This window comes from Coregonus lavaretus (assembly GCF_964263955.1).
Source record: "Coregonus lavaretus genome assembly, chromosome: 6".
Lineage (NCBI taxonomy): Eukaryota > Metazoa > Chordata > Actinopteri > Salmoniformes > Salmonidae > Coregonus > Coregonus lavaretus.
In genome coordinates this window covers 32,628,257-32,641,927 of record NC_139993.1, presented here as the reverse complement: position 1 = coordinate 32,641,927, position 13,671 = coordinate 32,628,257, and the positions used below count along the sequence as shown (strand labels likewise).

Genomic DNA, 13,671 nt, shown 5'->3' with positions numbered 1-13,671 from the left:
CCCCCTCAGGAGGCTGAAAAGATTTGCATGGGCCCTCAGATCCTCAAAAGTTCCACAGCTGCCCAATTGAGAGCATCTTGACTGGGTGCATCACCGCTTGGTATTGCAACAAGGTCAGATCGTGAAGTCAATGATCGGGTCGGAAAGTCGGAGCTCTAGAAAGATGCCAGGGTTCCCGACTTGGAATTCATAGTTCGATGACAAGTCAAAACGATTTTTCCCAGTCGGAGCTAATTTTTCCCCGAGTTCCCAGGTGTCATTAACGCACTGAGGTCAGAGATTTCCGAGTTCCCAGTTGTTATGAACGCAGCATATCTGCCAACCATCAATTTATATATACACTAGATAACTTATTGGGGGCGCTGTGTTGAAGCCACCATGCCTCCATCTTGGCACTCCCCACAGTTTTATTTTTTAGAAGCTATAGAAATGCATTTATTAATGTCTACATAATTTTTTACCACATGTATTATATTACAGACACCTTAATGCAAACTTTGAAATTAGATTATGTGAGCTAAACATAAATATGAAAAAATATATAAAAACATGATCCTTAAAGTAGAATTTTAAAGATTACTAATGAAAGGCCTCCTGTAGCTCAGTTGGTAGAGCATGGTGCTTGCAACGCCAGGGTTGTGGGTTCAATTCCCACGGGGGGCCAGTATGAAAAATGTATGCACTCACTAACTGTAAGACGCTCTGGATAAGAGTGTCTGCTAAATGACTAAAATGTAAATGAATACTGTAGAATTCCATTCATTCCTATGGAGGACTGCTCCTACCCGGGAGTGCCAATATGGCCGACCGGCTGCTTCAAAGCCTCTCAATGGCCAATACACAGCATCAGTCATCCAGGGTTTATATACATCATTTCTGGCAAACCATTCAGTATCATTCGATAGCAGTAGACCAAAATGGCCATCATCAATAACTTGGCCTTTCTTGCTTTATTGGTTGTAACATTAACAGTTGCATTGGCTAGTGCCGATGACCGAACGAAAACGGTGGAATTCAACGTAAAACCCGGCGGAGAGGTCCACACGTTCTCCGAGAAAATGGTAAACGATATTAGCTAGCTAGTTATGCTAGCTAGCTGATGCATGAGCTAGCAACAACATTCAGCTAGTAAACAGTACTGCTAGTGAAGTCGTGTATGCTGCATTATGTGCTCAGAACAATTTTGTCGTCATGGAGCTGTTGTAACTTACTATTAGATCATGTTTGTGGCACAAATATGCATACGAATTGACTGTTTAGCCAAAGAGGGTTAGCCAGCATGCTAACTTGCCGGATAGTTCCCTGCAAGCTATCGTGCTGTTGGATATTCACATAGCTATGGTAGCTAATTCAAATAACAAACAGGCATATGATGGCACCACTCACAAATGAAATCTAATTTAAACCATCTAAAAATAATAATAATAACCAGATGATTTTTAAAAGGCTCTGGTCGTCGCATGATGATGAGGCAACGACCTCTGATATGCTGACACGTCTCTACCAGTGCCACAAGGAGGCCTTTCATTGGTCTAGAATAGAGCTATACTTCCTCCATGGTAATTGTCCAGAGTCAATAGCTGTGTTCGAATACTAACCGTACTATTTGTGACGTAAATTGAGTATGTAGTATGCTTATTGGTCATAGTATTGATATACACTGCTCAAAAAAATAAAGGGAACACTAAAATAACACATCCTAGATCTGAATGAATGAAATAATCTTCTTAAATACTTTTTTCTTTACATAGTTGAATGTGCTGACAAAATCACAAAAAAATTATCAATGGAAATCAAATGTATCAACCCATGGAGGTCTGGATTTGGAGTCACCCTCAAAATTAAAGTGGAAAACCACACTACAGGCTGATCCAACTTTGATGTAATGTCCTTAAAACAAGTCAAAATGAGGCTCAGTAGTGTGTGTGGCCTCCACGTGCCTGTATGACCTCCCTACAACGCCTGGGCATGCTCCTGATGAGGTGGCGGATGGTCTCCTGAGTGATCTCCTCCCAGACCTGGACTAAAGCATCCGCCAACTCCTGGACAGTCTGTGGTGCAATGTGGCGTTGGTGGATGGAGCGAGACATGATGTCCCAGATGTGCTCAATTGGATTCAGGTCTGGGGAACGGGCGGGCCAGTCCATAGCATCAATGCCTTCCTCTTGTAGGAACTGCTGACACACTCCAGCCACATGAGGTCTAGCATTGTCTTGCATTAGGAGGAACCCAGGGCCAACCGCACCAGCATATGGTCTCACAAGGGGTCTGAGGATCTCATCTCGGTACCTAATGGCAGTCAGGCTACCTCTGGCAAGCACATGGAGGGCTGTGCGGCCCCCCAAATAAATGCCACCCCACACCATGACTGACCCACCGCCAAACCGGTCATGCTGGAGGATGTTGCAGGCAGCAGAACGTTCTCCACGGCGTCTCCAGACTCTGTCACGTCTGTCACGTGCTCAGTGTGAACCTGCTTTCATCTGTGAAGAGCACAGGGCGCCAGTGGCGAATTTGCCAATCTTGGTGTTCTCTGGCAAATGCCAAACGTCCTGCACGGTGTTGGGCTGTAAGCACAACCCCCACCTGTGGACGTCGGGCCCTCATACCACCCTCATGGAGTCTGTTTCTGACCGTTTGAGCAGACACATGCACATTTGTGGCCTGCTGGAGGTCATTTTGCAGGGCTCTGGCAGTGCTCCGCCTGCTCCTCCTTGCACAAAGGTAGAGGTAGCAGTCCTGCTGCTGGGTTGTTGCCCTCCTACGGCCTCCTCCACGTCTCCTGATGTACTGGCCTGTCTCCTGGTAGCGCCTCCATGCTCTGGACACTACGCTGACAGACACAGCAAACCTTCTTGCCACAGCTCGCATTGATGTGCCATCCTGGATGAGCTGCACTACCTGAGCCACTTGTGTGAAAGCACCGCCAGCATTCAAAAGTGACCAAAACATCAGCCAGGAAGCATAGGAACTGAGAAGTGGTCTGTGGTCACCACCTGCAAAACCAGTCCTTTATTGGGGGTGTCTTGCTAATTGCCTATAATTTCCACCTGTTGTCTCTTCCATTTGCACAACAGCATGTGAAATGTATTGTCAATCAGTGTTGCTTCCTAAGTGGACAGTTTGATTTCACAGAAGTGTGATTGACTTGGAGTTACATTGTGTTGTTTAAGTGTTCCCTTAATTTTTTTGAGCAGTGTAGTTCATATGCCAAAACTTCCCGGGTGTTGTACTACATTCGCCAAAATACGAAGTATACAAGCAGTGGACACTATTTACGTGCTTTTGGTCCCATAATGCAATTCTTCAGAAAACGGGCGTGGCTTCACAACAGCTTCAGATTTCAAGAAAGTGGTGGAAAATATGCAGCCGAAGTCCGACGTGAGCGGATACAAATTCATTGCTTTAACTAATTATGACAAATGTTGAGCTATGTAATAAAGTAATGCCTTTTCAAATAAGTTACACGTTATGTTGTCTGACAATTTGTTAGCTTTGCTAGCCTTACGAACCGCATAGCATATCATTACAGCAGTTGCTTGTATGTACCGGTATATGTTATCTAGCTACCGTCCTAACGTTAGTTGGCTACTAATACATCGAACTTGCCAGTATATTAACTATATGCTATCTAACTAACTACCCAACGTTTATTGACTTGATTATACACGTCATTCTTAGTTTAGCTAAGTGGTTTAGACGTTGTGCGTTCTCAATGGACATTGTTAATGAAGTCGTAAAATGTCTAACAAGCTAGCAAGAAGTTGCATAGCAACAGCATCAACTTCCAGTAGACAGGCGACGCGCTAGTACACTCAACTGAAAGGATACTGATCGTTTACAGTATACTAAAAAATGAACTAATAGTATATAGTATATACTCATTAAGTGTTCTTAGGCACAGCCCTTAGTCGTGGTATATTGGCCATATACCACAAACCCCCGAGGTGCCTTATTGCTATTATAAACTGGTTACCAATGTAATTAGAACAGTGTAAAAATAAATGTTTTGTCATACCGGTGGTATACCAAGGCTGTCAGCCAATTAACATTCAAGGCTCGAACCACCCAGTTTATAATACCTAATTTTAAACCGGGTAGTTTGGCTCCTGGATGCTGATTGGCTGAAAGCCGTGTTATATGATGCCGCGTTCAAAACAACTGGGAACTCGGAAATCTCAGACTTCCGACTTCAGTGCGTTAGACAACTGGGAACTTGGGAAAAAACGAGCTCCGACTGGGAAAAATAGTTTTGAATGGTCATCCAACTTGGAATTCCATGTCGTAAACTCGGGCATCTTTCTAGAGCTCAGACTTTCCGACCTGAAGATGACTGACGTCATGATATGACCTAGTTTTTTCTCAAGTTCCCAGTTGTCTTGAAGCACCATGAGACAGTATACCACAGGTATGATGCAAAACGACTTGTTTACTGTTCTAATTACGTTGGTAACCTCTTTATAATATCAATAGCGCACCTCAGGGGTTTGTGGTATATGGCCAATATACCATGGCTAAGGGCTGTATCCAGGCACTCTGTGTTGCGTTGTGCTAAGAACAGCCCTTAGCTGTGGTATATTGGCCATATATCACAGCCCCTCGGGCCTTATTGCATAATTATAAACTGAATGGTTCGAGCCCTGAATGCTGACAGCCGTGGTATATCAGACCGTATACCAGGTGTATGACAAAACATTTATGTTTACTGCTCTAATTACGTTGGTAACCAGTTTATAATAGCAATAAGGCACCTCGGGGGTTTGTGATATATGGCCGATATACCACGGCTAAGGGCTGTATCGAGGCACTCCGCGTTGCGTCGTGCTTAAGAACAGCCCTTAGCCGTGGTATATTGGCCATATACCACACCTCCTCGGGCGTTATTGCTTAAATATACAATAGTAGCCTATGCATTTTTGAAAATCAAGTGCCCCTATTTATTACAAATTGCAGATCTTTGAGATAATAATGAGCATTGTTTGACTCCCAAAGATCCCATTTGACTCCCAAACATCCCATTTGACTTCCAAACAATTAGGCCTACAAATAATGAACACACATTTGTCTCGTCTATTAATTATGTTCATTCCTGGCTCCATTTAATCACCAAGAAAATGTAATTAATGTCTACAATTCCTACTACTTTCACAGAGAGAATATGAATGTTCATTCACTTATGCATCACAAGGGGGAACCAACGAGGTAAGTTGTATCCTAATTAAAGTTGAGGTTTTTTCAACCTAATAAATAGGACAGTTCATTCTAGTCTAGTGTTGAAACATAGGCTACCTGCTGTAAACTGATTAATAGGTTTCTAGTGTGAAGTGTAAAACTAAATTCTAATGTAGATCACCAGAAAGTACATTTCAACCTTTGTCAGAATACATAATCAAAATCAAAATATTGATATTCTAATAACATGTATTCATGTTGTGTTGTTTTAACAGCAATGGCTGATGAGTGTGGGCCTGAGCGATGACGACGGCCTGTTCTCCTGCTCAGTGTGGAGGTAAGCTGTAAATCCGTCTGTGAGGTTACACTCTGAACAATGGATGTTAGGATGCAGAGATATCCATGTACACTGAATTACTTACTCATTCAAGTGTCGCATGGTGGTTATTCACCCGAGATGTCCCAGTTCAATCAGTTCCAGTTTGTCATCTTGACTTTGTCTAATAAATAACTAATAGCAGAATCAACAGACTTCTGTAGTGATTTAATCTGTCTTCATTTTGATTTCTTTCTTCCTTTTTGTTGATAGACCCCAGGGGAAGTCCTACCTGTTTTTCACACAGTTCAAGGCAGAGTTGAAAGGAGCCAAGGTTGAATATGCCAGCGCATATGTAAGTATCCAACATACAGATGGGTCATCTAATTTGCTATCCTATCTGCATTTCTACATAATAATGCATTGGAGCAGAAACTTTGCTAACATGTTTTGTTGTATAAAGTAGATAACGTATCTGTCCAATATCAGCATATCGTTGCTGTAGCATTGACTTGTCTTCCCCTCTGGTCTCCTGGTTCAAGTGCGCTATTGTCTGTCTCAGTGATAATGAGGTAAAACTGCACATCACCATGGAAACATTTCTTCTGAGTTTCCGGTGTGTTCCTACACATTTTCTGACTTCTGTCTGTCTTTATCCTGATTTACTGGCAAGCTAAATCAAAGCTAATATAGGGTTTATATGGGTAGAGATGATCAAAGAGATTGTTATGGCAACACACATAGGTACATCCCCTATGCATTTATTTGGACAGTGAGGCTAAAAGTTTTAATTTGGCTCTATACTCCATCATTTTGGATTTGAGATCAAATGTATTATATGAGGCGACAGTACAGATTGTCGCCTTTTATTTGAGGGTATTTTCATACATATCTGTTTTACCGTTTAGAGATGAAAGCACTTTATGTATCTAGTCCCTCCATTTAAAAGTATCGTTCATTTAGGACTATTTTCAGCTGGCGTTAAACCAGCGCAATTTTCAAACGCACGCTTGTCTGCAATTTCGACCTGTTAAAGTCGGCGCTCTTCTGTTTTCAAACCCTAGCGCCAGGATTGGTAATTTACCTGAGCTCGCTTGCGTTGAGGTGGGAGAGGTGGCAATATCTGAGGTGTGTCCTTAAAAACGTGCGACAAAGTGCCAATTTCAGGCAGCGCTGGTGGGTATATTTAAGACCAACCAAAAGCTGGTCTTAACGGTTGGTTATGGCATGGATTTTGACAGCGGAAGCGCAGCCTATCCAGCTGTGACGCACATTGCCCATATGTACATGGAACAAGATAGATTTTTGTGTCCATAAACCTGATATTTAGAAACATAAAAAACACATGTTTTTTTTCCCCATTTAATGTTATTAAAAACCATAGCCTCCTCTCCTCTCAACGAAGGCTGTTTTTTTGGGGGTCTTGCCCAATGCATTCACCAAGTAGTCAATACTATCATAAAGGGTTTGACTCATGAGACTGCTTTGAAATGTATCTTAATCACCAAAGCTTAATTAAAATATAACGTTTGGGAGTATCCTCTTTTTACTGTATCTATGTAGGTAATTGTACATTATTTTAGCCAGCTCCTATTATTTTGGATGTGCATAAAACCCCCTCCATGTTGGCTATATGACCATCATGGAACTACAGATGAGATGATCCATTGACACTCGTATTTAGAAACATTGAAGTTATTTTCCTGTAACAATTGCTCGTTTTTCGTTTGATTAAAAAACAAGCCCTTATAGGCTACCCTTACCCTACTATAATGAAAGCTGGTTCAACAGCAATGCATCTAGTATCTTTCTTATCCTGGCCATGCATTAGCCAAATAGCCTATCCATAAAAGGTTTCTAAGTGGTCTACTCGTGAGGCTTTTGCCGACATGCTTTTGCATTATTCATAATTCACATAGGCCTAGCTGCAGTGCAAAGGCTACTCCATTCGGCTTGTATCCATCCCCATTTTCAAAGAGCGCCTCTTGTCCGGTTACCAAAGACGCACTCCTCCAAACATATTCAAATTATTCAGTCCTGTAATCGCCCAGAGGTGGGACCAAGTCACTATTATTCGAGCCACAAACAAGTCTCAAGTCACAAGGTCAGAGTCTCAAGTCGAGTCCCAAGAAGAAAGGGATAAAGTCCAAGTTGTACATTCAAAGAGCAAGTCGAGTCAAGTTTTTTCAAGTCAAGTAAAAAAAATCTATACATGCAATGACTTGTTCACCTACAAATCGAAACCTTGGGACTATAGTTCTATCTGATGTTTTTGTAAAAAATGAGTTAGTCACATCATACCAGATAGAACTTTCTAGTTTGGAAATTTTCACTTACAATTTACTTTGTTGAAAAAATCTAACTTCACAGACAAAATGAAAAACTAGAAAGTTCTATCTGCATTAACCCATTTTAACTTGGCACTATAAGGTTCTATCTGCAATCCAATCACCAGCTTGAACAAATACAGACGGACCCATCAGAACACATCTTTGCCATCTCCCACTAAGTATGGTCTAGGCTAGTCTAGCCAGCATAAAAAAAAAACTGTCAGAAATCTTAAAGTAAATGATGGCACATCATTGTTCAGTGATGGCAGTAATTTGTCTGACGATCATAATATATTTCTTAATGTATTTGATGTGTTCTGACTATCTTGGTAAAAGTGTTATTCAATCATTTTTATTTTATATTTTTTTATTTTAGTCATTTAGCAGACGCTCTTATCCAGAGCGACTTACAGTTAGTGCATACGTTTTCATACTGGCCCCCCGTGGGAAACGAACCCACAACCCTGGCGTTGCAAGTGCCATGCTCTACCAACTGAGCTACACGGGGCCATTTATGTATTCAAATGGCTACAGTTTTCTTAAAAACGGAACATGTCTAATTCAGAAGTGTCAGATAGAACCTTCTGGTGGAACCCAGAGTGACACGCACACAGGGTCAACAATCGCTGCGTAAATGTAGCCTGTCATTAGTCATAAACGGTGATGCATTTTCAAAATGCAAGATACAGAAATTAACTGCATTTTAGACCTGCATTTTGAGCTGAATGTCATTCATAGCGGTCAATATCAACTGGCGATATCATGTAACATTGTTACTTCTCTGGAGTCCAGAGCAAGCAGGATCATATGGCCTACCTGTATGAGGCGGGGGTTGCAGGATCAGATGGAAAGCATGATCTGTAGCCTTTTTCTTCCTCACAAATATCGTAATTAATTTGCCATAATTAAGGAACTCTGGAGCTCTGTCAGAGTGACCATCGGGTTCTTGGTCACCTCCCTGACCAAGGCCCTTCTCCCCAGATTGCTCTGTTTGGCCGGGCGGCCAGCTCTAGGAAGAGTCTAGGTGGTTCCAAACTTCTTCCATTTAAGAATGATGGAGGCCACTGTGTTATTGGGGACCCTCAATGTCTGTTGGTACCCTTCCCCAGATCGGTGCCTCGACACAATCCTGTCTCGGAGCTCTACGGACAATGCCTTCGACCTCATGGCTTGGTTTTTGCTCTGACATGCACTGTCAACTGTGGGACCTTATATAGACAGGTGTGTTCCTTTCAAATCATGTCCAATCAATTGAATTTACCACAGGTGGACTCCAATCAAGTTGTAGAAACATCTCAAGGATGATGGTGGTCCTCTGTAGCTCAACTGGTAGAGCACGGCGCTTGTAACGCCAAGGTAGTGGGTTCAATCCCCGGGACCACCCATACACAAAAATGTATGCACGCATGACTGTAAGTCGCTTTGGATAAAAGCGTCTGCTAAATGGCATATTATATTATTATTATTATATTATGATCAATGGAAACAGGATGCACCTGAGCTCAATTTCGAGTCTCATAGCAAAGGGTCTGAATACTTATATAAATAAGGTATTTCTGTTTTTTATTTTCAATACATTTGCAAAAAATTCTAAAAACCTGTTTTCGCTTCGTCATTATGGGGTGTTGTGTGTAGATTGATGAGGAACATTTTTAATTTAATCAATTTTAGAATAAGGCTGTAACGTAACAAAATGTGGAAAAAGTGAAGGGGTCTGAATACCTTCCGAATGCACTGTACTATACAATTTACGGGAGCCTAGTATTTGTGTTTTATTTGAGAAGTGTCAAGGCCTATAATCGTTGAAGTAAATTACAACAATGTTGACTGCCAACACTCCAAACATATTGAGCAACCACTGGATGTTTCTTTTTTTTACTATGACTCTTTACTGTAGTCTATGCTATTTAATAAACTGTATCAATCCACAATGGATTAGAAAGAGAATATTCCGGAGTTGATGACAACGCAAAGACATCAATAACAGAATTTGAGACAATGGCTAGATACCCATAGACTTCCTTGCAGTCATTGTGCTAACGCTAGTTAACATTGGCACGCGAAACTACTAACTTTTCTTCATACTGGACACAGAGACATAAAAATGGTATCCACAAGTTCATCTGACTCTGGGGAAGTATTGTATATAAAGGGCCTCATTGCCAAAATCCCAAAGTATCCCTTTAAGCCATCAAAACCCAGCCATTTCATGGAACTCATAATTCCTGCAGTGAAAATAGCTAAAATATTTCTGATTTCTATAGCCGTAGTGCCATCGCTAAGATTGACATTGCATTAGGTTTGTTAAAATAGACCCCATAGTGTAGGCCTATTAAATCAATCATGATTATCCATAATCATGTTAGCATCCACATGAATGTAGAAGTGTTCAGAAACATTCTATTCTTAATTACAATAAAAGTGACTCCAAAATGACACAATACATTATTTACCATTCATTTCTATTGGGCACAACAACATCTGAAACACAACCAAAACAAACTGCAAATGCATCTAACTACTTTGTAGAGTCACAAGCTTGATGTAGTCATTGTGTGCTAGGAATATGGGACCAAATACTAAATGTTTGACTGAATGTAATACACTATAAGTGAATTTGTCCAAATACTTGACTCCTTCACATAGGGGGGGACTAGATGACCTACATAAAGTGCTTTAATTTCTAAACGGTAAAACAGATATGAATGAAAATACCCTCAAATAAAAGGTGACATTCTGTACTGTCATCTCATATAAAACACTTGATCTCAAATCCAAAATGCTGGCGTATAGAGCCAAATTAAAAGATTGAAAGAAGTGAGTCTTATTCAGTACATTTAGTAATTGCTAATGTCTACCAGTTGTCCTCTGTAGCTCAGCTGGTAGAGCACGGCGCTTGTAACGCCAGGGTAGTGGGTTTGAACTCCGGGACCACCCATACACAAACATTTATGCACGCATGACTGTAAGTCGCTTTGGATAAAAGCGTCTGCTAAATGGCATATTATTATTATTATTATTATTATTATTATTATTATTATTATTACCAACCTTGCCATTAGGCATCCCAGCTAAGATAGACAAGCTAGCTACTCTAACTTGATTGATAGCCTGAAATTGCTTCTTGGTAGTTAGTTATGAGGTTGGGAGATTGGGAACCTATCTGGGCTAGCTAAAGCAAACATTATAAAATTGCTAGGTGGCTAGTAGTATTACAGAGAAACGACAACAAAAAATGCAACAATCTTTTTTTTTTTTTTTTAACAGGACAAATCTGAGGGGGCACGGGCCCCTGTGTCCCCTTATGGGCTCTGTAGGGGAGTGTATTTGAGAGAACTATATGTATTGCAGTCAGAGAATACATTGTTAGCATGTTGCATTCAGATCTAACAATTTATTATTCTCCCAAGTAAATGCTGCTGTGTTCAGAGTACAGGCAACTGTCTCAGATTAGTCGCATCACATGTAAATTGCACGCAGTGATTCCCAAAACTGTTTGTGCTGTGACCCACCCACCATAAGCTTTTGTTATCTCCCTCTGATTTACTAAGTAAACTAGACCAATGATTGTAGTCACGACCCAGTTTCCCACCACAACTCCACATGAATCAATGGCTACCCACCAGTGGTTCCCAAAACTCCATTCAGGGAAACACTGTTCTGAAACATTGTTCTGAAACACTGTTCTGAGGAGTCTGACAGGGGAGGAGGCTTTGTACATCGCAGCACACACCGCTCTCCCACAGGGCTCTCCTTGAACAGCCTCCCTCGCAAGGACAAAGCCCCAGACAGATACTGTCACCAGAACAGCACTCTTCAACCTCTCCTCCTGCCGGCACTGTCCCCTGTGAAAAGACAGAGAGAAAAAATAACACTCACTAAATGTTGTGATAAAAATATCCAGCGCTCCTAAAAAGCAAAGCAACTTCTCTACCTTGTCACTCCACTGTAACTCTCCTTGCCTCTGCCAATGATGAGTTTCTCTTTTTCCCATTCACCAACCCTTTCCCTTGTTTGTTATTTATTTTCTCGTCAATCCCCTGCTCTCATCTCTCCCCGTCATCGTCTCTACAGTCCCAGACTGCAGCGGGAGGACAGAGGGATGTGACTTTGAAGGAAGATGAATTCACTGTGGGAGATTCTACAGGTGAGATGACTAGTCTGCTCACTGCTGATCTACTGCACTCCATCTGTCTGTCACAGCAGCTCAATACTCTTCTTTTTTTTTTTACCCAATTGTCTGGAATGAAGAGTTTCCTACAAAAGTGGATGGAATTATACTATGTTGTTGTTGACATTCTGCCATCATTGCTATGATTTTCCAATATGAAGATTTAATCTACAATATATTATAACAATTTACTGAATGTTGTTTTTGATTGAACGTTGTACTTGTGTTATGATTCCCACGGGGGGCCAGTATGAAAATATAAAAAGATAGTGTAAGTCGCTCTGGATAAGAGCGTCTGCTACCCAGAGCGACTGCTAAATGACTAAAATGTAAATGTAATGATGATGTGGTAACTAATTTCCTCTCCCATCGCCCTTCCAGTGACCCACAAAGATGGGAAGTTCCGCGCTGAGCTCTCCAAACTGACCATTATTGGCCGGTCACGACACGATGAGCTCTGATTGGCTGGAAATTTGAATGACTACTGTCATATCGTCCAATCGTGACACCCAGGCGAGCTCTCAAGACAGGCCAATGTACCCTACTGTCCACTACAATGGCAAATGGACGGCATTCAAACACAAAGGACGATACAGTAATGAGTTACAGCCTGTCAGCTTGGTGGTCTACAACTTTACTGTTCAATAAGTCTATCGTTTATTTTTTATATTTTTTTTTTAGGAATATGGCTTTACTGTATGAGGATGTCTGATCTTGGTGGGTGTAGAGAGATGTAGGGTCAGAGGATTTATCATTCTTATGCTAAGCCAGGGAAATGTGAGTGATCTATTGGCTTCATCGTGCACACGTAAACACAATTATGTTTTTCCAATCTGCTGCTTCTCTCTGCAAGTAAATGGTTAACACAGACAGAGTAGAGCAGTGAGCCCAGTTTCTCTGTGCTTTTGATCTAGATAGAGCATGGAGCACCTGATTCAACCAACCAATCATCATTCAATGCGGTTGATTAAGTTTTACTCCCTCCTCTCTCACTCCTACCAACAGTCTTAATGAAGCTAGGTTGAGTTTTAGAACAGATGCTAATTTGGCCCACCAGGATTAGAGATGTACTGTCTTGCATTGATGTATGGGAAAGTTAGTTAGCAGCACGTACCATATCCATCCAGGTTTATCCCTGTCTGTCCAGAGGAGGACCTCTGTGTTGATAGTGGAGTCCCCCTCCTCACCAGCGAGAGTCCCTGGGGTCCCAACAGGAAATGCCACAAGGCGCTGACAGGCATCGAGAGACAGACAAACAGAAAGTTACTTATTTTTTAAATTGTCTTTTCTACTGTGTTCTGATTCACAGTGTGCAACTTATGCTCCAATAAAAGTCATGTCTGGGAATGTGAAATGTTTGTTCTCATGTTTTGTTTTGACAGAGCTGTGCTTGATCAGAAAGTCCCTGCTTCGTGATGGTTGTCAGCTTGGATTACTTTCAGAAAAGTTCAGTGTGCTGATGTTTTACAGTGCACACATTTTCAGTTCAGTAGATTCCATAGACCTACAGTGTAACTATAATGTTCCACATAAGAATGGAGCTACTACGCAAAGTAATTCAAAATGCTTAAAGTTTTTGGACATTACAAATGTATATGTGTGCACATCAGTCTTGGCAATACATTGTTTTCCCTTCCTACTACAATGGCACCTTTTATTTGCCAATGTTTCACTTTCTGTTG

At 41.3% G+C, this 13,671-nt stretch overlaps 1 protein-coding gene across 1 annotated transcript; it reads left to right on the top strand.

The window, feature by feature from the left end:
* Positions 1 to 761: 761 nt before the first annotated feature.
* On the top strand, positions 762 to 13,343 carry mydgf (myeloid-derived growth factor). Its single transcript, XM_084163654.1, has 6 exons — positions 762 to 1,061; positions 5,152 to 5,202; positions 5,448 to 5,509; positions 5,762 to 5,843; positions 11,893 to 11,965; positions 12,371 to 13,343. The coding sequence occupies exons 1-6, from the start codon at positions 918 to 920 to the stop codon at positions 12,448 to 12,450; spliced, it is 492 nt and encodes a 163-aa protein (XP_084019780.1). The 5' UTR covers positions 762 to 917; the 3' UTR covers positions 12,451 to 13,343.
* Positions 13,344 to 13,671: the final 328 nt, after the last annotated feature.